General features: G+C 41.8%; 1 protein-coding gene across 3 annotated transcripts; it reads right to left on the reverse strand.

Annotated features, from left to right (window-relative positions):
* Window positions 1-26,599, reverse strand: slc24a4b (solute carrier family 24 member 4b). Of its 3 annotated transcripts, none has more exons than XM_026341802.1 (17): window positions 25,600-26,599; window positions 21,026-21,133; window positions 13,440-13,516; window positions 11,584-11,658; window positions 11,406-11,490; window positions 11,200-11,303; window positions 10,785-10,859; window positions 10,658-10,683; window positions 10,469-10,522; window positions 8,833-8,921; window positions 6,261-6,430; window positions 5,854-5,995; window positions 5,189-5,355; window positions 4,920-5,034; window positions 3,958-4,070; window positions 3,777-3,842; window positions 1-3,394 (listed from the first exon to the last, which is right to left on the reverse strand). In XM_026341802.1, the coding sequence occupies exons 1-17, from the start codon at window positions 25,760-25,762 to the stop codon at window positions 3,245-3,247; spliced, it is 1,779 nt and encodes a 592-aa protein (XP_026197587.1). In that variant the 5' UTR covers window positions 25,763-26,599; the 3' UTR covers window positions 1-3,244. The 3 variants fall into 3 exon arrangements, with proteins under 3 accessions (XP_026197587.1, XP_026197586.1, XP_026197585.1); XM_026341801.1 differs by having other exon boundaries at window positions 5,854-5,989; window positions 8,773-8,921; XM_026341800.1 differs by having other exon boundaries at window positions 8,773-8,921.
* Between the last annotated feature and the right edge of the window lie 399 nt (window positions 26,600-26,998).

A 26,998-nucleotide genomic window follows, 5' to 3' on the forward strand; every position in this document is an offset into this window, starting at 1 on the left:
TTAATTGATGTATTTCACAAACAATCCAAGAACTTATCAGACAAATGTACAGGAATTATTTTGCCATTTTATTTTTTTTCTTCTTCACATTATTGCTTTACAGTAAAATGCATTGGTTGGATATGTCCAGTATAGCAAGACAATACATTCATATAAGTTATACAGATGTCCTCAGTAATGTTTTATAGTAACTAACTTTACATTAAATATATTTTTAATCATCTATTATTCTTGACAAACAACTCCCACGTCACATTGAGCTCACAGTGCATCAGGTCGCATTCAATCAAGAAATACATACTGGTCCTCTCGTGTTCATTTGCCATTTCTAACGTGTCTTCTAAAGTGTGCGATTTTGTACACAGGATTTCCATACAATCTGGATTTATGCAGAATTACACCAAGTATGTCGTCTGAATGTACATTTTTTTTCCTTCAAAAACAAACAAAAAAAAAAAAGTCACTTAGTAACAAAGATGTGAGTTCGACAACCAGTGAGAACGTATGCTGTGCGTCAAGATGGGGAGAAAGACGAGTCGTCTTCCTCCTCCGGCTGTGGTTTCACCACACAAACCTGACAACCAGGACATGACCACACAGAGCAAAAATATACACAAAAGAACCTTAGACAGTGCACATTCTGAATCAACTCAGGTACAGTACAAATGTGCCTTCCCCACAAAAAGCATTAAAAAAATAGGTCCTGTATGTACAGAATTCCCACTGAAAAGGCTGAGGGGGAGGTGTACAAGGATATCAGTGGGCACGTGGTTGAGTCTGCTGACCCTGTGTGGTCATCTCCATCCAGTAAACAGCTATTTGAAGTGGTAACGTAGCAGCTTGAAGGAGTCCAACTTCTTTTTTTTTTTTTTTTTATTTGTTATTCCTTAGAGGCTGCTCCCTCCTGGTACATGACAAAGTCCAGGGGGCGGTGGAGGAAAGTTGGCCACCCATCCCCGTCTGCATTTCCTGCTGCCCCTCTGCTCTTTCTGTTAGGGTTGGTGGAGAGTTAATGCCCTTGTGCAAGAGGGGGCAATGAGGAGAAAGCAGAAAAAGGAGTGTGTGTAGGAAAAAAAAACAGAGAAAAGGAAAATTCAGACGTCCCCTATAGCCACCGTTCCAGAAATGTCTGTCCTTCTGGTTCAGTTCCTCAGCTGTCACAAACGCATCCCTGTGAGCTCACACATCAAGTATTACTAGACAAACCAACACCACCATCTCCACAGGATCCCCCATCTGTACATGGCAATCTTGCACATTTATTCTTTACATTGAAATTGCATATACAAGTGCCTGCTGCCATCAGTATGGCAGAGGAATATTTTCAACACATCAACCCCCCCGCACGCTTTAGTTAATAGTCTCTGCACCTCACTTGTGGACTCCTCACAGGCATTTTTGCATGGTGTAAAAATGTCTGGATTGCAGTGTAGCTCATAGCTGCCGATTTTTGTAAAGTGGGTCGGGCGGTTTCCATAGAGATGCCCAGAAGCCCTCAGCCTTTTTTTTTTCCTGTACTGTGGAGGAGCCATGTGTAATGTCCCAGCATGCACTGCAGACAGAGGCAGGTGTGCTCATGGTGCCAACAAGGTTCTAGTCTGTTCTGAGAGTCAAGAGCCCGATTTGAGACAAGTAGCGTGTGCCCGTACGGAGCATATACACAAACAATGTTCCCTCTCTCTCACACACACACACACACACACACACACACAGTCACTCACACACACACACACACACACACACACACACACACACACAGACACATATACACTGAAAATACAAACACACAGAAGGAAGCACTAGTTGATTCAGAATGAGAGGACGACTGTTAAAGTGCAGTATCTACATGTAACTCAAAATCAAGACACCATCACCATCGCCTCCTCTTGGAGTTGTCAATTTCCGAATTTCCCTGATAACAGATGTGGTTGGCACCCCTGCCCCGAGTAGAGGGGCTGCAGTACCCCCTACTGGCCAAAGGGTGTTATAGCAGACAGTCAGTGTTGAGAACTGGTTGGTTTCTTTGCATGTTTTAACAAATACCTCCATGCTGCTGCTGTTTGAAAAGAAGAAGAAGTCACCTGATGTGGACCAAGAAAAGAGTCATCCCACCGATCTGGAGTGTTTTTTTTTTTTTTGTTGTTGTTGTTTTTTAAAGTTGCGCAGAAGGAAAATGAAACGACCCATCACTGAACGAAAATGGCGCCATAGTGGAGTGGCCACCACCACCACCAGCAGCAGCCAGAACAACCCCTCTGAGTGGTCAAATCTCCTCGCAGCACAAAACAAGAAAAGCTTTTCCATGTGCAATTTGTTTCCGTGAAAAACAGGCAATGTATATTTGCAACAAGTTCTCCGCAACATTTCATACAAGACAAATTCTTGTTAAAAAAAATGTTTTCAAAAAAACAAAGTGTTTACGTAAAGTTTAGATTGTGCAGTGTTGCATATGCATAACACCTTCACAGTCAACCGTGACTCGTCTCGACACAAAATGTCTTTTTTCTTTTCTATTTTTTTTTTTAAGAAAATAAAGCAGATTTGATCAAGCGGGCGAAGGATGAGAAGAGTTGTGCAGGGTGAGTGAAGTGAAGCAGCATCTGCTCCCTGAAGCCAAAAGCCATGCCAGGGGAGTCAGGTCCAGGCTGGAGGAGGGGAGCTGCCAAGGACAAGGCCCTCCTCCTTGGAGTCAAGAGGGAAAAGGAGTGTACGTTTCTTTCTTTGGGTGCTGGGGTAATTTGGTCAATCTTTTAGGAATTAACTCGAAGAGACTTTTGTGAAAGATTATTTTTTTCTTCAGAGACTCGGGTTTGGTTTGATTTGTGAAAAAGCTTTGAAAATGCGTGGAAATCTAAAATGTGAACATTGAAAACAGACACCAGCAATCAAATCGATGATTCTGGAGCTCCCCAACATCTAAAGGCATGCTAGATGGGTGGAAAGCTAACAGGCGCACAGAGGAACAAAAGATTTTACTGCAGTAATAGGCAATGCCTGAAATAATGTGCATTAAGGACTGCCACTGTGTGACAAGAGGACAAATTAGAAACACAGGATGGAGACTGCTCTTACAGTGCACTGCCTCTTGTGGAAATTAGAGTCATATTTGTAACTAAAAGGATTACAAGTGCTCAAGGGAGGAGAATAAAGACTCTGCAGATAGGTCCAGTGTTAATGAAAAAGAAAAAAAAAAAAAACCATTTGAGTTGCTGATGTTTTGGTATCCGTGGCATGCTGCTGTGCTCTACTCCTCCATGCACATGGGCAGGTTGACAAAAGTGAAGACGTTGTACTCAATCATGATGGAGAAGCAGAGGAAAACAGCATACAGGACCAGGACATAAATACCCAGCTTCACGTCCAGCCTCCACTTATTCATGTGGATCCCCAGAACCTGCAAGCATTCAAAACACATCAAAATAGCTTAGGTTAGTATGTATGTCTGTGTGTGTGTGTGTGTGTGTGTGTGTGTGTGTGTGTGTGTGTGTGTGTGTGTGTGCAGTGGTTTGAGTTTAAAACAACTCTCTTAACATGCAAATCTAACCTAAAGTGTTTACAATGCTTAATTTGACATTCATACAGACCAATTACATTACTGCTTACAGTCAGCGAGCAGGGAGAGTAGCCAAACAGGAATGATGTTTATTTACATGAAAACAATGTGGAGTTTTACTCTAAACACACAAAGTGCAGTACAGCAGTAAAACAAGTTGTCTTCCTGGAAATGGTCAACTTGTGGCACCTGTGTAGCGTAAAGACTGTTAATTATTGCTCACCGTGAGGGCCACAGAGCCCAGCAGAAGCACCACTGAGTACACCAGCCCCCGACTGTTAATCATTACCTGCAATTAACATGACAAAGATCTGAATTCACCTAAAGCATTTAATCTCATAATTCACTATTAGATACAGTAAAATAATACGGTGGATTTGGAATTGTGGATTTTTTCTCCTTACCTCTGAACCATAACTGACACACATGGTCTGTAAAGCCCAGGGAACCCCCAGTCCCACTAGAATATCAAACACGTTACTGCCAATGGTGTTGGACACCGCCATGTCTCCCAGACCTGCAACAACACAGAATAAAGTGGGGTTTGCAGTTTCAACCTGAAGATTAGTGTTTAGATTTTCTGCACATTGTGATGTTTACATGGACCCTAAGCTCCCTCAGCTGAGAAGATGGTGACACGTCTTTACTAAAAACAGCTCTGCACAGTATTCTCTTGATCCTGAGCTCTGTAACTTTGGCTCAAGTTGTATGCATGTATGTAAAAGCTAAACGATTTCTGAACTTTCCCGGTTTCCAGTCACGGCTAAAATTCATACATGCATGCTAACTCCAACCACATGTAAACCTGATGACAATGCATAATAAATTATCTAAAAAAGGTCTTAATATATAGTATGCTATAGTTCCTCTTATCTTGTCTTGTCTTTAAAGAGTAAACCAGAAACCATCTCAACCTCAAACTACCATCTAGCAGCCAGAAATAGTTAGAGTCCTGGTGGTTCTATTCTCCTTGAAGCACTAAAAGGTTTAGAAATGGTTATATTGGAGGTCTACAGAGAGTTAATTAATGGCCTAGATCCACAGTTGTGTGCCTTTCTATACAAATTTATCGAATCAAGCTATAGACACATCTCAAGTATAAAGTGTCACAGCAAAAAGTGGGATTACTTCTGTAAATGAGAGATTTGATTTCATAAACTTGCACAAATTGTAAAAAAACAAGTGTGTAGTTCTGAAATAAACACACACACACACACACACACACACCCACCTGTAGGAAAAAATAAATGATTGATGAATAAAAAATGTGTACTGTGTGACAGCATCATCTATATCTGGTTCCCAGCTGCATAATAAACTATCTTAAAACAGCAATCTAAAAAAAGCTTTCAGGGGGAAAGTATACCTTGCCGTGCCACTATCAGACTTGCTATGCAGTCTGGGACGCTGGTGCCTGCTGCCAGGAAAGTGATGCCCATGATGACATCGGGGATTCCCAGAGTGTAGCCAATTATAGTCACCTGAGAGAAACAGAGTCAGAGCTTAAAAAAGCAGCAACTGTTTGTGATACTCACATACTAATGTCCAGGTTTACAGCTCTCTTTAACATTCTAGTCAGCACTACTTGACAGAAGTAAAAGTAAGAACTAATACACAAAGAGCAGTTACACTCACCATCCAGACCATGAAGTAGGAGAACACTGCGATCCAGACAGTAGACAGGATGAAGGACAGCATGAAGTATCTCTCCCAGCGCGGCTTGGCACAGTTTGGGACGGTTAAGTACAGCAACAGGAGCAGAGGCCATGAGAGCAACCACTTCACCTTGCTGCCAATGCCCCCTAGAGCAGAAATACACATGCTGTTGTGTGGCGCTAGACGTCAGCAGACACAGTGCATATGGCACCTCAAATACAACCTTTTACAATGCCTAAAGCCTTTTAGTCGTCTTATAATGCCACAACACTTCCACCCTCTTGAATTAATTGGTCTGTTTCATGCTAAATCTGATTAATCAGATGCAGATTCTTTTCACATCAGCAGACAATGACTAATAAAAGGGCACAGCTGTCAAACAGGATGATCATTAGTCAGAATATATGATGCCACTGACTAATTTGAGGGGGGACATCGATATCTACTCAAGTGGAAAGAAATTCTCAAGCAGAGCTGTCCAGACAAAGACATTCGACGCTAATAACTGCTCAAGTTTTTAAAAACGGAGACGTCAAACATGTGACAACTCATTATATTATTCCTATATCTTTTAACTCCCTAAAGTTTGTACCCATGTATCCCAAATTGCACACATTCATCAAGCGAATGCAGGAAGTACGCACTTGGAATATGAAACGGCGAGATTGTCTCATTTTCCTTGGGCTCAGCGGGTTTGTCCTCTGGCACGTTCCCATTCTCGATTTCGACCTTCCCATCAATCACTTGTGTCTCCACGCCGTTGGCAGCTTGGACCAACTTCTGGCGCTTTCATAAAAAAGAAACTAAGTCAAAGAGCACACAAGCAGATGCACTGCTGCTTTGATTGCTAAACGCATTTTGCAAGTCACAAATGAACAAGAAAAACCATCCTGTGTGAAGGCGATAAGCAGAATGTTTGGAGCTTATGGAAACTTCTTTCACGTTAAGAAAAAGGCCACACAGAGCTGAAAGTAGCATTCACTAAAGACAGTCCTAACATGTAGCAGCAGCAGCTAAATCTGCTCAGTGGAGCAACAGCGCCCAGCTGTACCTCTGTTATGATGAGGCGACTGGCCATGCGGAGACGTGTCTTGGGTCCAAAATGTCTGGTGACCATGACGCGGAGTCCGGCCTCTGGAAACCTGAACTTTGAGGGGCTGGCGTTCATGATCTCGTCCACCATCACCACCGAGCCACGGCTGTAAGCTTTGCTGGGCTTGACTGAGTAGTGGAGGGGTACGTTAGAAAAATTAAAAGTACATTTACATCAATAAAACTGTACATTGCATGCACATTTCACCAGACAACAACCTATTGGAATATATAAGTGTGAACTTCAAATATTTACATGGGACTATCCATTGAACTAAATACTTACTTAATGTGTTACTAAATGTGGAACTTGACGCATTTTGTCAATATGTCAACGTTTCAGCTACACTACAAGACTTATGAAATGTGACCTAAATCTTAGCATGTGCTACGCGTGGACTCTTCACTGTCTACACAAAAATCGAAACCTAAGAGCAAAACTGTCCTTTAAACAATCACGTGAATGACTTGGATGTTTTTAAGGGGGGGAAAAATATCCTCCTTTCAATCCATTCTCTTGTTTTCCCTTTGTAGATGTGAATGTTTGTGCCTTCATATTGATTGTTGAGACTAAGACTGTGAGTCTTGGTAGTATTGTTTAATGGACGGCGCATCATCTCCTAAATGTCAACTTTTCATGAGTGAGTTCATTGAGACAATGCACTGGACATGTGCAACTGCATAAAATAGAAGCAAATACTATGAATGTGATTCTCACTCGATGAAAAGGCTTTTTTTAGACTTGAACAACAGTTCTAAATACGTCTTTCTCTCCTTCACTGTAATCTTATCCTGTTATGGAGGAAAGGAGCAAAGCAAATGGAGCACACCAGTGTTAAATCACGTGATTTCTAAGTACTGAACTTCAAATAGCTTTCCTAAATTGACTGTTTGAAGTTTGAGAGCAGCTGTTATTATATAATAAATACATTATATTTATGGCCCGGTCATGACTGATTTTAAAATCTGCAACTTGGAGGAGGCAACCATTGGCAGCTTTGAGCTGTCAATCTCAAACACATGGTCAGTCCACTATAGACAGTTTGTGTTCTTACAACATATCGCGGATATGCCCTCACAATTAGCTTTTAAGATGCAGTGTATAGGGAATAAAAAATGTCTACAGTACACTTATTAGTTTAACTCTGCCTTAATTCAACTTATTATGCATGCAAGAATGCACATAAATTAACAGTGTAAACAGAGCCGGCATAAACATTTCCTCTTGTGAAATTCATTACCACTTCAGGAGTAAGTGGGTCTACGCCCCAGAGACCGGCAGAAGAAAAGCAGTATGCAAGCAGAAAGAACTGGCACACAGCAGCACAACACTGTTGACAATAAGCGAGGATAAGTTTAGTAAGGCTAAACAGACAGGCGTGTTAACACTAATGCAGCCAAAGTGGGAAGGGTTAAACCTCTTCGAGGGGTTAAAAGTCACTCAGTAGAAGTAGAAAAGGAAGAAGTGGAGAAATGTGGCTCAAAGGGAATCATACCTAAATATGAAGATGTTATTCAGAAAGTTTTAATAAGTTTAAGACCCTTAACAACAAAGTCCCCCAACATTAAACTGCAAAACTGAAGAAAGATTAAAGAATATTTTCATTATGTTGTTCCCATTTTTAAACAAGAACATTTCATTTTGTGCCCCTGTATGCTCAGATAAGCTTCAGTTGCTTATCATCCAGAAAAGGACTTAGTGGGCAAAGAAAATTAATGGAAGACTATATTAAACTTTTAAAGGTAAAAAGCTTCTTTTTGACATTTGACTTCAGGTACGGTGGTTCACTGATGTCAGGGGACTGAATGTAAGTGGAAAAGTGGAAAGTTTAGCAGTTAGTTTCTGCAGAATCTCATTCAAAGGAGTAGTGTGACATTTGAGAAATGTGTATTTTTGCTTTTTTAGATTAGAGTTAAGAGAAGTACCAGTCTCTGGTCTAAACAGTACATACAAAGCAGTAGTCAGCAGACAGGTTAGCACCATGTGGCATAAGAAAAGACACAAAGAACTGACGTAAAATATCAAAAGCAATCTGCAAACACCTCTAAAACTTACTGATAAGCTTGTTTGTTAAGTTATTACAAAACCTGATACCTCTGTCTTACCTATGTATAAAAACTGCTGTTGCAGAGGTTATGTAGGGATTATAAAATGAGCACATTAGTTTAGCAGTAGCACTGATTCTCTCATGTTCAAGTTCAGAAAGAAAGCATTTCCCAAAATGTCAACCTACAGTTACTGAATAGATTTCAGCAGAGAACAAGACTGAAGAAATTCGAGATAGTTTAAGCACAAAAAAAGCTAAGTTTAAAGCCACAGGAGGAAAAACACCCACAGTCTTCCAGAGAGTCACAATCATCAATTTCCATTTCATAGCCAAAGAACCTATTTCATATCACAGAATACAATATCGGATTAATTTTCTGGTGGAGAGCAGTCTTGAGTACCCAGCCTGTCTGATTAACCTTACCTGCAGAGAGTAAAGGCGATGACGGGTCGTCATCCCAAACATAGTCATAATTAGCATTACCGTCCTCCATCTCACTGCTGGCTGCAGCGTTACCATTGGCCACATTTGCCGACTTCCCCATGAAAAATTTCTGCATGCTGGAGTTGAATCTAGTAAACAGAGGGAACATAATCCCTAAATTAGAGATGCTGAAATAGTTCAGCCCAGAGTTCAAAAAGGGGGGAAAAACAAAAACATTCAGTGTCAAAATTTGCATTTGCAAATAGGGTTTATGAGGTTCAGATAAAAGGATTCGCACAGTTTGAAATGTGTTAACTGGCCAAAATGATATTTATACAACATACCTCTGCAGAATAAATTAACATTTCTTTAAAACCAAAAAGGGGGGCGCCAGCATTACATTACAAGAAAAAAAAGGTTAGAAATGGCTCCAGACTGGGATGGAAAAGGACAAGAAAGTCAGAAAAATGTTCACAGAAGCCAATCACAAGGCTTTCATCAGCCACACAGGCCTTCAACACAGCCATCTGAGTGCCACTGCATAAAAATGGATCAAAAATACCGAATAGAGCGCTGCTGCCTTTGAACATAATGTGCAGATGTATCAGTGGGAACATCAGAAGAATAACCCCATTCAGAAGTTCACCGTCAGAGGCCAACATTAAAACTAAAAATATCTTGTATTATCTGTGCACAATTTGCAAGAAATTATTCGGTGCTATTATTTTAATTTTGAGTTTACTTTGAGTGCAGAAATCCTAACCATTAATCATCAAGTACACCAATCACATCCAACTTATACGAAATTCAATGGCATTAATGGAGATGTTTATGTATATTGACATTTTGTGCTGTTACATTTTTCCCTTTCCCTTATTTTTTTCCCCAAATGACTGCATGTGTACTACGATGAGAGAAAAACAAAAAAAAAAAAAAACAAAACAGCAGAGCCCTGGAAGGTCACCCCAGAGCACTGATTGCACTAAATAAAACCCACTCTTGTTCATTTTGACTAGAGCAGCCCAGAACGGTCAGTGGATATTTCTGGGAGAGGGGAGACATATGACAGCATATCCTACAGTAAGCACTTCTTTCCTCCAAATGAGAAAGGAGAGGAGTGATCCAGTTAAGCCTGTGCTCTTAGCCACTGCAGAGGGACAAAGATTAAACTCTTATGGCAGGGAGAGAGCAGGCTGCTGCTGAGTGTAACACAGATTACCAGCTAGACAGAGACAGCAGCACAGGACGATGTGGTTGGCATTATGCAGTTTGGACTATAAAGACAAAAAACATGTGTAATAGACGAGTACTGTACTGAACAAAAAAACGTTGTTACTCAAACTTTGATCAGTGTGGTGAAACATTTTTCATTCAGTTAATCATAAAGAATAATTATAAGTTTAAAGAAAAATCTACAACAATATTAAAATATAGCCACAAATGTTGTACATTTAACACTAATGCTCCTGAGTTGAATCTGAAGGCAACATCTGGACAGGGGACATGAATGAGACACTCCCCTCCAGCTGGAAACTCTTGAAGTGAAACGAGTGAAAGCACCGTTTTATCCTCACATGTATAATCGTCTAAGAGTGCAGCATCTCTCTTGTTGTTGTGATCATGCGTTATTCGGCTTGCCTGGATATTACAAATAAAAAAAAACAACATAATCATTGTATAAATATACCGAACTCACTTCATGACAAGGATGTAACCAGCATACATGACCACTAGCACCAAACTCTCCCACCTAAGAAGAGGAAATTACAGAATGAATGACAATTTTTTTTTTTTTTTTTGCATATTTTATATATTTTATATTTTGTGTCTTTGCTCAATAGCTTTAAATATATAAAATTACAGCTCTGCTGGATGAGTGACTTACCAAACAATCTTGTCATCATAGATGAACTAAAACATAAAACAAAACATTTGGCACATTAGAAAGAACAAGTCACAGCTGGTGTTTATCTATAAAAGCATGTGGTAAACTTGTAATTTGCCCAACTCACTGCAATCAAAGCCACGACAGACAGGATGTAGTAGAAGGAATCCCTGAAAACAGCCCACCAGGTCAACATCACCACCTACAAATTCACAGGTAAAGGTCATATTACAGCGTTTCCTTTTTAGCATTTTGTTATTACATGCCATCACAAGCACTTAATACATAGATGTAAATTAGATTGACTCTAAGTGCTAAGATAAGAATTATATTTATGATCCGTTTACACCTCCAGCGTTTCATCCTTCATTTCCACTAACACCAGTTCTGAGAAAGCTAACTGAAGCAGATGGTTTTGTTTCCCCTCAGCAAAAAACTTCTGCCACACATGTGCTATAAATAAACAGAATGATGCAGCCGCAGCAGTAAGTCGCTCGCTTGCACACACACACACACACACACACACACGCACACACACAAACCTGTCCAGCGAAGATCCCGCAGACACCAATGATGCAAAGGATGTTGAAGACCGCTGAGCCCACAATGGTTCCCACCCCCACATCTCCATGGGTGATGAAGACACCTGCAAATAGGGAGGCAGCCACTCACAATCACAAGTGACACTGACCGTCTGGGAGTGTTAGTATGCACATACTATAACTGTGTAAGTGTGTGTGTCATATACCAATGACAGATGCAAAAAGTTCTGGTGCAGAGCTGCCAGCTGCCATGAAGGTGGCTCCGGCAACATCTTCACTAAGATCTAGTTTCTGCAGAAATAAAGTGAAGGGAGATGGTTTGAGACAAATCAATATATGTAATTGTAACACTGACAGGTGAAAAACAAAAAAAGAGACTCATACCTCACAGATCTTCTCCAGCGATGTTACAAAATACTCATCGCATGTTATGGCGAGGGCCAGAAACATGTAGAGAGCCTGCAGACAGAATTTTAAAAAGACAAGAGTGAGAAGTGACACACTGACAAGTGTGTGTGCCTATATAGACACATCCATCAGCAGAAATTAGCTGAGTTAATAGAGCCTTTGCAAGTGCACGATATTTGCCCGCTAAAGGACGAGTGAAGGGGAATCTCACAGCACAGCACCCAATCAAATTTGAACATGCATTAAATTCAAATGTCAGATCTGTGTGAGTTTTTTTTTTTAATAACAAAGTGGAAAATATACAGGAGCTGCATGCTTCCCCTGCTGTGTGAAAGGGGAGAGGAGGAGGTGGAGGTGGAGGTCAGCCTATTTCAGTAGCTGAGGCAAAAAAATCTATAAATTATAGATCAAATGTGACATCATCAAGCCCGGCAGCTCTGTCAGCCATGCTCTGCTCTATGCTATCCACAGGGGGCAGTGCAGGACTGCGCACGCACACATTAACCCCCACACACACACGTTTTATCCTCATCTTAGCAGTAAAGCCAGAACATTATTTTATTGTCAAAGTCAATATGTACAATACATCAAACTGGGGATAAAATGTGAGTGAGCATACAGGACTCAAGCACAAATCTCAGTCTTGGAGAGCCAAACGTAGGAAGCCCATAAAAACCCAACAGTGATCATGACAAGGTCGTTCAATACATATTTCATAAAATTGGATTTGGAAAACAACAAGGTTGGATCTCTTGCTGATGCAGTTCCAGTGTGAGGAATAACAATCTGAAGTTCTCCATCAGTTTTCATCTACATATAGGCTTTATAGTACAAAATTACCTCTTTACATTTCCCTACAGTGTTTTCTTACAGAGTCCCCAGCTGTAGTGTAGAGAGGGAGTGAATCTTTTAGTAAAAGACTGTAGCTTTAACCATCCTTTAATCCGACAAAATAATACATTATTAAAAGCTCCAGCATTTCTCTCTCACAGAATCCAAGACCGTACGGTACGGTGAAAGCCTTCAAAGTGCATTCCATATTGAGAAATAAAAATTCCATCTGTCTTCACGACCTCAATATTTCAAAAAAATAAAAAATAAAAAAATTTAACTTTTTAAAGCCGGTTAAATCCAGCATGAAGAGTTCATCCATAGGTGCTTTAAAGTGAACAATGCTGAATAATTCCACTGACTCCACAGGTAGCTTGTGTCTTTATGTCAAGGCAGCTGAGCTTAACATTACTGAATGTGGAGGACGGAAGTATTTTTTTAATGTGAAGAGGAAACATTTACATGCCCTCAATTCCTGACCTAGCTCAGGATCTATCAAGTGTCTCAGCATTTTTCTTGCAAATCCTGCATAGTTTAAACAGAAGCTAAAAATACTTGAACCTCAGATAAGAATACCATAATTATGAAGCTTTCCACAGACACTAGATGAGGAAAATGTCTCTTTGGAGAGACATCACTATTTTATGACACTTTGTTGTAGTTTGTGTTGTTAAAACTTCAATTTAATAAGTTTGAAAGACCAATGAGTCTGAGCCTGTTTGGTCTGTTTTAGTCTGTTATGACATTTTTATGTGTCCTAAAGGGGGAAAAATTTTAGAAGATAACTTATTCTTGCTCTCACAAACACCAATTCACATGACTAACATAGAACAACTGCCAAGATTAAACTGCTTTCTCCAAATTAAGATTTTCCATCAGACAAAAAATAATTTATATCCATTTTCTTTTTCTTCCATAGCTTTGCTTTGTATTTTGTTTTATACACAGTAGTATAGAGGAGGAATGATGTGAAGTACACTTGTAAAATAATGCCTTCTTACCGCCATGATGTGCAGAAGAATGGCTCCGCTCTTTCGTTCGTTGTTGGTGAAAAGGTCATCTGGGAACTCGTGTATTGCTGAGGAGAGAGGAAATGTCAGAGTCACCACACATCAGCAGTGTGACAGAGAGGTACATATACCCAGCCCAACCCGAGAGGACTGTGCGACTTCAAGATGGGGGTCCATCTCAGAAAAATAGGACTGGGATGCCCTGTGGCTTCAGCAGGCAGCGTTACTGCTCTTCCATCTCTTACTAGTGGGTTATCTAATACAACAAAAGTGTTTTGTATACCTGAGAATAGGGCACGGCAGCTAGAAAGGGCCAAATGCAAATTCAACAGCAGCCTGTGATCATCATCCATAAAAAGCTGGAAAGGCAGGAAACATCAAGGACTGAATGTTCAAAACGCATGAAACGGTTCAACACGTTATCTGATCATCTTCAACCTGCAGTACATCACGCTACAGCACATCCAATGACTTCATATCTGTTCACTGAAGAAAACATGCAAAGCATCTTGCATCTCCTCAAAAGCTTCAGCTATATTAAGAGCCTGAACTCATACACAATTAAAGCAAGCAGGCAGAAAAACCTCCCATGCTGAGGACTCATCATCCAGAGCTCCAGCTGGAACACAGTGTGATCATGGTACCACCATACGGCTCAGGTCTCTGGGAATACAGCCACTCCACAGTGCACCTGCCGGGAGACAGAAGCAGAGCATCTCCCCAATGGGACCCAGCATCTGTGGGGAGTGGCCCCTCTCTGACCTGCCCCTGTCAGGCCCTGGCTGCAGGCTCATATCTAGTCTTGGCTTGTAATAAGCAAGCAACATTACCAGCACACTGCTTACACAAGCTACAGCTATCCAAGCTGGAGGAAGTCTCATAATACACCCAGGAGTCCTAAGACTATACAACAATGTAGTTAGCACTGTACACAGTGGTGAGAACTATCCTGAGGACATCACCAATGTGAATGTGAACACATACAAAATATTGTGCCTATTCCTTCTGCGGTTGAGATATAACTAATAAAACTGGCCTGAATGAACATGTTAAATAATTTGACCATAGACATGTTAAACTAAAGTCACTGCATTATTAACGAGAGAGTTGTCTCAGGAAATTAGAAACAAAAAGATAGATCGACAAACATGTTAAAGGTAAAAGCTGTAAGACCATCTCCAAGTAGCTTGATGTTCCTGTGACTACAGTTGCACATATTATTCAGACGTTTTAGGTGCACAGGACTGTAGCCAACCTCCCAGGACGTGAACACATTAAAGGTGAAATCCAAGGTCAAGGTACATCAGCATTAGATCGCACTGTCAGTCACTGTTTGATCCAAAGTGGACTCGAGGAGGACAAATAAAAAAAAAAAAAAATGTGAGAAAACTCAAAACTCAAAAGCAATATGTGATTTTCCTGTTAATTTCTATGTTTATTACTTTTGTCAGTTTCAAGTTCTTTCAGTGACCTTTGTGGGTTTCTCTTTCTTTAAGGAAGTGGTGCCAATAATTTCATCCACGTCTGCATTTTGTTCTTACATCACACAATCGTCCAGCAGAACAGCGCTGTTTAGTACAAAAAAAAAAAAAAAAAAGGACGTAAGGTTTGGGCCCTTGTCACATATGGACTTGTGAAGTGGAACAATGCTCACCTGAGACTTCTCACTGCATCTGTCCCAAACTCAAAGAGGAGGGGACATTTATAAAGCTGAATTTAGGAGCAATGTGTAATCAGTAAAAAGAACACCTGGCTGACATTGGACTGAGGCAGGCTGCTGTAGCTCATTTCATTTCTGGCAGGTTTGTGTGCTGAATGAAACGTGTCGGAAAGCCGACGGCCTCAAGCAAAGGCGCAATCAATTACAGGATTTGTCAGCTGTGCCCTCAGAGGTGAAAACAAACCGATGCCAATACAGAGGGCTAAACTCCTGCTGATACCTCATGGAAAAAAAACAACCCCGTGACCGTTCGTTATTCTTGCCTGTTAATCTTCTGAATCACATCAAAAAAGGGAAAAAACATGGAAAAAGTATCATGTGAAATTCCTGCTGTCTAAGCCTTTGCTAAGCCCTCTGTCTAAGCCTGAGAGTGGGTTGAAAATAAATGTTCACAAAAGGTGTTTAGAGGGCGCGAGCACTGGGACAGCAGAGAGATGACAGGCAGGCAGGGGTCACCTCCCAGTCCGTGTTAACACTCAACCAGACAGCGCCTGCATCTCCTCACTGTAGGGGTCAAACAGGACATGCAGGACAGCACGCTTCCACAGCCATTTCCCACACGACAGGACATGATGTACACACAGGAGCGGGACAACAGACCGATTTCCTGAGTGATGCATCTCGAAACGGGTCCATAAAGAGAATCATAAATAATATGTAGATGAGCTCAATTAAATGTTATATAGCAATTGAAATGAATTGAAGGGCACAATGTCATGATGCATTGTGGATGTACATCGAATTAATTGTTAGCTCACAGCAAATCAATGCCAATATTTACTTTCAACTGATTTCCCAATTGCAGTCTTGAATCACACAAGACAAAGCAAAGCAAGAAATCACAAGTATCACGAACTAGGGAAAAAACACATTTTATGTTCATCTAATTGATTTGTCAGATTAATCCATTATCGTAGCTCTGGAACAGTTTAGATTTGTAATGAAAACTAGTCATTTTTGATTTGTTAAAGTAAATAACTGATGCTGTGGCATTAATTTACCACACAAAATGGCACAGACACTCAGATTTGTACAGGTATCTAAATTATTCAGTGTCTTGAAGCAAATGACATTTGACAATTTGTTCTTAATTACACCACAAACTCTAAATCTACAGGTAAATATGGTTAACATGAGAGGTGCCAAGCAAGCTGCTTTCAGAATAACACTCACTCAGCTGAACAAATGCTTCGTGGTTGTACAAATAAAAATAAAAAAAACATCTAAAAATTTCATCTATCCTGCTGTTCTTGTATTTGCATGGGACCACTGAGGCAATGAGGGAGTGCGAGAGTGAATGAGGAACGTCTGGACAGGCAGTGGGCAAAAAAACAAGTCCTTTTCAGAAGCTAAGCTACAAATCTATAAATAAATCCTGGATTCTCCGTTTGGACACCTGACTGCGCTGCTTATGCAAGAAATTACTGGCGACACTTTTGTTCATCCGTCTCCCAAACCCTCTCGTCCTCATCTTATCAACCCCAGAAGTAATTACAAGTCCACAGAGTTCCCACAAGAAGTGTTGGGAGGATTTTACGAGATGCGCCGCTGCCACAGTCCACGTTAATACTGCTTAAACTGTGTAATTGTCAGTAAGGGGAAAAATAAACTATTTGGGCACAGGCAGGATGCAATGATAAGCACAGTCTGTCATAAAGGAACAAACTATGATAGGATAGCAAACCTGCCAGTTTGTCCATCATCTGTTTTTGGACAAAGTCAGAATACCCCTAGTTTCTCTGGATGAAATTAAATTTAAATATTTATGTACGATTAGTAGTCATGTTGTGGTTTCCATTAAAACATTACAGTTTATTATTTTGCTCACCCTCACCACACAGGCCACTTCCTATACGTTTTAAATCATGCTTATAGGACAAATACAAATAAAATCTCATACCTCATACCCTGAATTTATTGTTGTTTATGTGTTAAAGCTAAAGCACTCTTTATATTTATGCATTTATTATTTCACCTTGTGGTAATATTCCCGATTTTTTGAAGCTCTTACATAACGGAGCTCAGTATCGGGTGCCGTCTGTTGTCCCAGTGAGAAGAGGACTGGCAGGACAGTGAACAGAGCAAGCACCCAACACTCCCACCGTGGTGGCCTTGGCAAAGGAAAAAACAATTATAGATAACACTGGGTAAGACAAAAAGGAAATAAACCAATATAGATCATTCTAACTTTGTGGCCTACTAAATCGTAACACGTCATTTTGATAAGGAAAAGCACAATGTCATGTATTAAATAGCCAGATAAATATGACGACATGAGAGAGATGTTTTGGCAAAGTGCCTGGTGCTACCTTCTGTCACAGCCTGTGCTGTGTCCGACCCACAAACCAGCCAGGTCATTAACAGAATACAATTGAAGAGCGATTCGAGGGACTCTTCGGAGAATGTTGCCTCTGGGCCATTATTAGCCCATTAGATAATTAGCTTGCTCCAGCAGACATCAATGAGCAGCGTGACTCGACTGCGATGATCAGCCATTCTTGTAAACAGCACCACAACATCACTGTCAGTGACCTGATGGGAAAATGTCTCAGTCACACTGAAATAATAAGTTAGAAACAAGCTCTGGGGCTCGGTTCGCTCAATACGCATTATTATCCTCTTGTTAGGTCAGCGCTTTCACATGTTCAACTGATCTCAAATGGTCGTTTAAGCACTTAAGCACATGCAATTTCACCTGCATGAACACACATGACATACTTTAACATGAATTTCTAATAGCCTTTAGTTGACTGTATCTATAAGTGGGAGTAGTCAGGCTAAGACTCTGGTTCTATAACCTGAAGGGGACACTGCTGTGAAACATTATGCATTCAGCTGTGAATAAGAGAAACAGGTAAACAACTCCTGTAGGGTGAGGTATATTGATCTGCAACAACAAAGAGAGAACAGGGCTACCTCGCTGCTGTGAGTGTACATTTTAACCCTGGTGTGATGCACCCTCTAGACTTTGTTTTAATACAAAGTACGCCACGCCATCCAAAAGCGTGACAAAATGAAAATGGACGAGTAACAAAAAGGCAGCAAAACCAGAGCAGGACAGAATGTGAATGAGTAAATACATAAAGAGGTCAGCTGGGTTTCAACAGCACAGTGCAGAAAGTGCTCTGTGCAGGTGCTCGTGCCTGCGCTCAACTCTCCGCTGCATTGTTCCACCGCTGGCATGCAAGCGAGAAGCAAAGCGAGGTCAGTTTCCATTATGCACAGCAGCATAATCCCTGCTTGTGTAATTCCCTTTTTAAAAAGCCTCCTTCTGGTGTTTCCCTGGAGCTGACGAACCTGCATTCCAACGTGGACTGGCTGCTACCCGCTGGCAGCTTTATTCCTCATGCCACTGCCAGATTTCTTGCCTGCTGCCCCCCAGAATAACTCTGCATCAGCCATCCCTCACATTTAACTCAAATCCTGCCTTTTCTTTAAGCCAAACGGCAGAACTCTCACTCTACTCACAAACAAAAATTAACATCCAATCAGCACAATGCAGCACCTACAGGCCAGAGCTACCCACACTTCCTCCTCACTCATGCCTACGTTGTTACATGTGCGTCATGAGCATGACCTGATTAATGACATATCTAAAAACAACATAATCAAATGCCTTCTGATTAATTCAAGTCATACTAAAACCATTGCATTTGAAAGAGGATAATCAAATATTGTGTGTCCATGTAAGCATCAAGTGTTTTCTCAAAAGCACATGGCTCATGCTCCTCACACACAGACCAGAAAACGGCTGAAATTTAAAAAAAAAAAAAGCATGTTCCAGAGGTATTGCAGCTTCATGCCATAGGGCTGCTAGAGGGAAATGCATCTCAAGGGGTGGCATGACTCAAAGCCTGCATGTGATGGTTAAAGATTATCCAGAGGTTGTATCAGCCTCTTCCCGTGTGATTTAGTTAGTAGAAAGCATGGCTTGTAATCAACGGGCAGCATAACAGTTTGGACAGGCCGTGTTATTAATGACTGGGCAATAAAAAGGGCACTTATGATGAATGGCTGCCTTATGAGCCCAGGTCTCGAGACAAACTACACAATAAGCACCACATGACACAGAGAGGGGCACCCAGGCTGATCACAGGAATAATGAGGAAAAGGCAGAGAGTCTGAAATTAGCTCAGTGTTAAGTCCACAAACAGCAGCCTAATTAAACATGAATTCAGGACAAACACACGTCTCGCTTACCATGAGACTATTATGTTCCCTGTGGTCGACGCCTAGATGGTTAAACAACCAGAAGTTTGACTATTTGACAATGACCATGATCATCTAGTCTGACTCATACCTCCTTGTCTCCCTCATGAGATATTCAGCAACAATAGTTAATCCAGGGCAAAAACCTTTTCCCTTTTACTTTTAGTCAGACTGCAAGACAAGTGTTTTAAATCATTAATGTGAAATTTAAGTTTATTTGTCAGCCACAAAATACTTATCAGAGTTGAGTTTTCCAAATCGCTATAACAACAGAGTAAGTGCTAACTCAGTATGACTCATAGTAACAATGATGTTGTAGCCACAGCGTATGACCTTAGTCTTACACAAGAAGAATCTGTGACACTCATGCTACCTACACATCTGGTTAAAACCAAGCAACCCGTCATCTGAGGTGCCTGAAGTCTATGGCAGGGTAATTCACAAGGCCAGAGAACAAAGTCATATGATCAGCTCGGGCTGCTGAGGCAGTTGGCGGTGGTCCGCTAAGAGGAAGAAGGAGTAGAGCTGATGAGAAATGTTTGGAATGTCAAGTACGGTCTGGTGCCTCCAGTGTGGAAGACATTTGAATGGAAAAAAAAAGTAATCCTGGAGGGATTAGGAGGAAATTTTCCAGGACATAATCTTGTCATTTTGTGCTCACTTCAACAGGACCCAAGTGTGACTCTAAAAAAAGTTCACATTAAAACGGTCAATGCTGAATAATTCAACGGCAGTCGTGTAATAGTGTTTTCTTTGCCTGTTTATACACCATATAAAATAGCATGATGAGTAGGTTCCCTGGGAGATTCTGCCTGCTGTGACTAGTAATGAAGTAATAGGCAGTTAGTACTCACCGGGTCACTTGTGATGGCGCAAAACAACAGCAAATTTAACACTTCAAATTGCTGCTAAATTGAATGTGCCCGGGTGTGATCTTCTCTGTGCATATCAAATACAAACAGTAACACAATTCCCAATATGTCGTTTAGCCTTTTCCTTTGCATGTACATTTCCACTTCATGTATTTATATTAGACAATCAAAGTCTATGGAAATCAGTTTATGTTAAAAGAAAACTGGTCTCACTGAGTGAATTCAGACAAGTGGAGTTTCTTGCAAATGCTGCCTTTACTCAACCAGTTGAAATCAATACTTTAATGTAAAATATGTAGCTTTAGTGGTTTTTAGAGCCTCATGCAGATGTCAGCAGCATGTCCAGTATAACTAATTAAAAAGAAAGCTGCTATCTTCATCAAAGACACTGTAACATAATCAATACCTGAACCATTATATAGCTCTTTCATTACTTATTGCAGAACAAGCGATCTAAACTGACTCTGAACCCAACAAGCAAAACACCAAATCAGATATTGGACACATATTGGACATAGATAGTTGGACAGTGACTCCCTTTTATACTTGTGTATGTGGTGGTTTTTTAAACTGCATTTCTTATGCGCTGTGCTTTAATTTATGGATTCCGAGGCGCAGTAAAGCTGCAGCAAAACACTGACAGCACACTTTAAATGGCAAAATACAGCTAAGGAGAACTGCAGTCAGGTGGCATTTGCAGCTGGTTTGACACAACAAGCGTCATTTCACATGCACGTTCATTCAAACAAATGCTGATTTTAATGAACACACTGTACCTGGCGCCGAACAGTTCTTGGCCTCCGTTTCGTTGTCCAGATCTGAAGCCATTAGCCGTCTTCCCCAGTGTTCAAGGTCTGGATGTCCCTCCACTATCATCCCATGGCCTGCAGCAAAATACAAACAGCCTTGATTATTAAACAGTCACATAAATACAGCATCTAAGTGTGCATCAAAGTCTGCAGGAGCACACAACATGTTCATTAACATGCTAATGCTGAAGGTCTCCTTGTATGTTTCTAAAGACCTTGTCTTTTTCTGGTAGAAGCTAAACGCCATTTTGCACGTTTTAAAAACTGGAGTCAAAACTAACATGGCCGCCCCTTGCACAGAATACGTTTCACGACTCAAAACGTCCCTGATTATGATCACAGTCATTAACCCAAATAAGGTTGCTTTTCTTTAATCCCTTAAAAGTTTCTGTTTATGTAAATACGACATGTTCATCTGGCTGCAGCAGTAACACATCAATGCAGCTGCTAGGCCATTATGTTTTGGGGTGGAAGAGTGGGAGGACTGGTGTACAAGTTGCATTTTTCATTAAACTGCTCTTAAGCCTCTGTAATGAGGATATTAAAAAAAAAAGAGCAGTCCCAAATCTATTATGTAAAATCATGCCAACAAGCAAAGCCGTTTTTCCTCTTAACCTTCAAATCACCACACAAAGAAAACATTTTTTCAAACAAGCAGAGAATTGACTGCAGGATTATTAAACAGTGTTGATGTATACTATACAAAATTACAAGAACATCACTAGGGAATACCCGCTGCAGTGACGACTTCTGTTTCTTTCATGCACACACCAGCTCTGTCTGCCTTTAAGCTGGAGGTTACACAATGGTTGTGAAAGTCTTTCAGTGTAGTATCAGAATCATATGATCTGAGGGTTTGTAAACGTCTCCCAGCCCACGTGAATGCCCCCTTACGATCACTCCGTGTCAAGATGCCAAATTCCTTTGTGGGACTCTAGACTTTTAGAACTTAATGGTTAAGACACTCATCAAAACACACACACACACACACACACACACACACACACACACACAAAATACATAGACATCTAGGATCATGTAGCTTCAACACTGGAGCTACATAGACTGGAAATGCTTTTCTAAAGTCTCCTGCTTGGTCCTGACGGTATTTTTAACTAAACGACAGTCAATCTAGCATCGCTGTTAGACAGCCTGAAGATCAGCAGGCACTGGACAAACAGATTGTACACAAAGCGACTGCAGCTGCTTCCCACAGCTCACCGCTCCGAAAGACCAAACCCTCCAGTCATAGATCCAACCTGTTCCTCCTCACTCATCAGTTTCACTCCCCCGATGCCTTTATGTTTAATTTTATTCAAGCTATGCTCACAGTATCTACCTATGCGTTTGCATTTTCTGTGCTTAATGTAATGGCTACTGCAACAGTAAGTAAGTAAGTAGATCCATGACCAAACTGATTTTGACTTTTATCTTTTTCATTTTTATGGACAATTATTTTAATTTTATGGATAACGGTGCGTGAAAATCTGGGTTATTGTAATTTCTCCAGGCAGTTAAGTGTAGAACCACTTGACCGCAACAATGAAATCTTGTGTTTTTAGAAAACAGAATATCTGACATTTCCTGGAAGGCTAGACAAGGCATGGCAACTGCATGTTTGTGTGTGCGCACAGGGGCCTTTCAGTGTACTGTCCTCTTGCTGCCAAGCATCTGACGTCGAGTCTGTCGATACTTCTAGGCAGGCTGGAGGTAAAATAAGGGCTCCAGTCTGCTGTAAGCATGGTGTTTCTGGCTCAGGCTGCAGTTGACCAGCTCCGTTTAATTGTCTCATTCTTCATGTTTAACGACCAGAGAATTTTGGTGTCTTGACGAAGTGAAAAGATTTTGATAAAACCTTATTAAACCTCGTTAGTCAGCGGGAAAACCTTAAAAGCTCCAAAGACTTTTAGTTAAACACAACTCATTCTCTGTCAAACAGCCTTGCAAATCAATCTTTTGGGACATTTTGCAATTCTGACTTTTTATGGGCTAAATGAATAAATAACGAAAATTCATTCATCCCACACACAAAAATACACAAAGTGCTTCGCTTTCCTTGGAGTTTGAGTGTGACTTATGTTTGTGCGATAGATTTTTTTAATGTCACACTTTCACACATTTGTTAGTTGGTTTGTAAGATTACAGCTAAATTAAAAAAATTACTGAAGGACAGTTTTAGTCCTTCAGTATATGAACAATTGATTTAGGCTTCATTAATTGTTTTCACCATTGATAAATCTGTCGGTTACTCTCTTGAATTATTGTTTTGTCTATAAAAATGTATAAGAATTGTTGAAAATGTGCACGTTGCAACAGCCCATAGTGATGTATTCACTTTTATTAATGATGTCTTGTTCAGTCTTCCAGCCATCCATCAATCTTCTATGCTGCGAACATGCAGTATTATGGGAGAATTCACTTCCCTGTTGACACAAAACATGTTCAATCCAGCCCACCTTCCCTTAGCCTCAGTGTCAGCCTGCTGCAGCTACCTGTCAGAGCTCAGCCTTGGTCTGCTTTTCAAAAACACCTGTTCTGGTCTCCCATGCAGAGCTCCATCACACGTACGCACAGCCCGATCAGCATGCACGACAGCATGTTGTGCCCCACCCCTCTTTATGGAGATGTAACCCAGGAGTAGTACATCAAATCCCATCCATCTGGGCCATTCAGCACATCAACACTCGGCCACACCGCTATCAATCAAATTGGTGGCAAACACAGGGTGCGGGTTTTTTACTTCGACGTGATAAATGCTTGTTCCCTCTTGTGATGGCTGAAAGATGATAAAGCCACAGCTAACAATTAGATCGGTTTGGAGTGAGCCCCGGGTCTCGTGGGTCAAGAGGGAATTTCTGTTTCACATCAAACACTGCTCATGCACGGCACCTTGAAACTCCACCATCATCGCCACTGCTGCAGCTGCTGGTCAAACAGTCACGAGAAACGCTTTCTGTCTAGCCCCACATGACAATCAGCATGTGGGGTCAGCCAAACTAGATTAAATGAAAAGAAAAAACAAAAAGGCAAGCCAGTGACTGAGGGGGGCCGACTTTGGCTCCCAGAGCCTGTTTTTGGCCATAGGAGATTTGCACTCATCTGTATGATATCATTCCAGAATAATCTTTTAAGCCTCTTGTTGTTTTTAATGTAATTAATGAAACTCCTGAAACATGCATTGGAGATCTACAATCAGGCAGGAGTTGTGATGGATTTACAGCTGCTCTCAGACCTGGGGCCTAAGTGGCTGCAGATGGACAAAGTTTCCCATGACCAGGTTTGATAAGTGTCAGAATAACCTAAAATAAAGAGACCAAGCTCTCATCTCTTTCATTTAAAACTTATTGATTCTCTCCCTCATTTAGTGGCTCAGCTGAAACAGTAACAACCTTCATCTTAGCACTAAGCAAACAGTCTTTTTGTTCACTGTTTTGTGAACAGATCTCTCCTGGGGGGATTGATCTCTCTCCTTATTCTATCTAGGGTGACAGCGGTGTGTCAGATATTCTTCACCAGCAAAATGTCAAGATTGGTCGTTAGATTACATAACTACATGTGAGGCAGCGTGGGAAGCTCTGCGTGTCAGTGTTTGAACGTCCTGAGGTAGGAGCTTTGACATGTAACCGTGAGATGGCGTATTGTTTGCAGTGTGTGTGTGTGTGTGTGTGTGTGTTACGCGCTTGCATGGGGGGCATCACGCATGATTAGCTATCGTTTGCTCAGCGCACACCTTGGACATCAACTATGCTTTTTGCAACATTTAGCGAGCAAACGCATCCCAGCGTTGAACCTCCCCTCCTGAACGACGGTCAGTGGCCTCTGCGTAAAAATCGGCCTCCCTCGATCACCATGCGGAACCTGGCAGCGTGACAAACGCTGGAGTGTGATCGAGGTGATCCGGTGTGTGCAGTGGTGTGTGAAGCCCCGGGCCAGACACGATGAGTTGGCATTAACCATGATCCTAAGCTCCAGTGTAGTGTGACGGGCGATGCGCCTATGGAGCCAGAAAAAAAAGGGGGGGCAGGTTTTGGAGAAAAGGCGTCAACAAAGCAGACCCTTAACGCCGCTGTGTGCATATGGAGCATGAGGTGTGCCGTGATTATGAGCCTGCCTGCTCAAATTAAAAACGTGTCGCTGCCACACGCGCGCACACTGCGGCATACGGACACACAGACTCCAACACTGAGACAAGAAAACAATGCTGTGACTTGACAATATATGTGCAGCTGACTTCTCCACAGTGTGATGGGCCAGAAACACCAAAAGCATCATGTGCCATTTAAATGCCAACTGCACTCTTCACCTAAACGGTGATCAGGGGCATCACGCACGCATTTTGGATAGGACGACGCTCACGTTTGAAACATGCACACGGATGTCATGTTTTGATCCCGTGCCCTTGACACTAAAGCCCACTAGTGTGTCCGTGTGATCAATAGCAAACAGCTGTACATGTGGGTGCATGATTATACTGCAGATTGCTGTTCTCATCTCATCTCTCTATGCTCCCGGTGCAGCTCGCCAGTCTCTTCCCCACTCACCTGTCTTGGACAACAGCGCCGACATGGTCCACACCACGAAGAGGACACTGCAGATAAAGCACACCTGAACGAAAAGCATCTCCCTCCTCTTGCGAACTTTAAAGATTTTCGCAATTATTGTCTTTTTGGACGCGCTCACGGTGTTGGTGTCGTCCCGCTCCATGCTTCGCAGCTCGCCCTGGCTGCCACTTTTTTTTTTTTTTTTTTTGCGTCCTTGAGAGCCGAAGAAACCGCCGAGCCGCTCGCCTCTTCACACGGAGCAGATCCGGGATGTGGTCCTCATTCCAAGCCGCACAGATGGAGAGTAGTGAAGCGGACTGGTTTGTCCTCCCGTCTTGTTCAGAAGATGCCTTTCAGCTGCTGGGACTGGTGCTGGTCTGGGCAATGACACGGCGGTCAAATTCCGATACAGGGGCTCCGAATCAGTTCAGCGGTGTTGAATTCGGATTCGGCAAAGAGGCGCGTATCGGACGGGCTCCCATTGCAACGTGCATCCTGTCCCGTGAACGAAAAAAAACATGTATATATCAGCTGTGATGTCCTTTACCCGTAGTTTGTGCGTTTGGCATCGAATGCGTCAGTGTCCAGTCGTAAACGTGGGAACCGCTGGAGCTCCACGCACCTGCGCCTGGTAAGTGAAACCAATCTGTGTTCATCAAGGTTAATTGTTAAAATCGGGCGGCAGTCGTGCCGCTGGCCTCGCTCGGGCGCCTCCCCCTCCACATGAATTCCTCCTCAGTGCAGATGAGAGAGGACCATCAGCTCTCTGCGCTCCCAGCTGCCCTCCTACTCTGCGCGCCTCATCCTCTTCAGTGAGACCGGCCTCTTTTTTTTTTTTTTTTTAACTTTCCCGACGACTGCGTGTTCAAACAGCAGGTAAATAAATCACCGTCTTCTTCGGTCTCTCCACCGTCCACCTTGGAGGGGGGGAAATGCTCATGGATCACTCCGGACTCCGGATCCTTCAAGCTGTTTGCGCGCAGTCGTGAGATCATGCGTACAGTAGACTACAGCTTGAATACTGTGCGACGAGGCGAGTCCTATCATGCCACTCAAAACAAACACAAAGCACCCGTATCCCACCACTGATGTATTATGAAACCAAATCCAATATTTCTCTGGATCCCGAGCACAGCCCTGTTAATAAGTGGCCTCATCCTGATATCATGCTGAATGATTGAGGTTATAGATCTGCCAGCCTGTGGCCTCCCCCTTAAAATCTACAACCATGAAGTAATTTCTGAATCCCTAAAGGTTTTGGGTTGAGAATGATTGGCCTAAGTATTTGGCTTTTCACAGAATAGCTTCATACCAGCAGAGTTGTTGGACCTATAGAAGTGAATGGGGACTTTTGTTTCCATTTAAATTAACATGTCCTGAACTCACTTCAGGCAAACTA

The sequence above is a fragment of the Anabas testudineus genome, chromosome 24 (assembly GCF_900324465.2).
Source record: "Anabas testudineus chromosome 24, fAnaTes1.2, whole genome shotgun sequence".
NCBI lineage: Eukaryota > Metazoa > Chordata > Actinopteri > Anabantiformes > Anabantidae > Anabas > Anabas testudineus.

What these genes read in the sequence shown, in the direction of transcription:
- slc24a4b (XM_026341800.1), bottom strand. Translation starts at nt 25,762, where the DNA reads ATGGAGCGGGACGACACCAACACCGTGAGCGCGTCCAAAAAGACAATA. An exon ending in GGCGCTGTTGTCCAAGACAG is followed by an intron (nt 21,134 to 25,599) that starts GTGAGTGGGGAA and finishes ATTTTGCTGCAG; the next exon opens with GCCATGGGATGATAGTGGAG. An exon ending in GCGGGATCTTCGCTGGACAG is followed by an intron (nt 10,860 to 11,199) that starts GTTTGTGTGTGT and finishes GTGAATTTGTAG; the next exon opens with GTGGTGATGTTGACCTGGTG.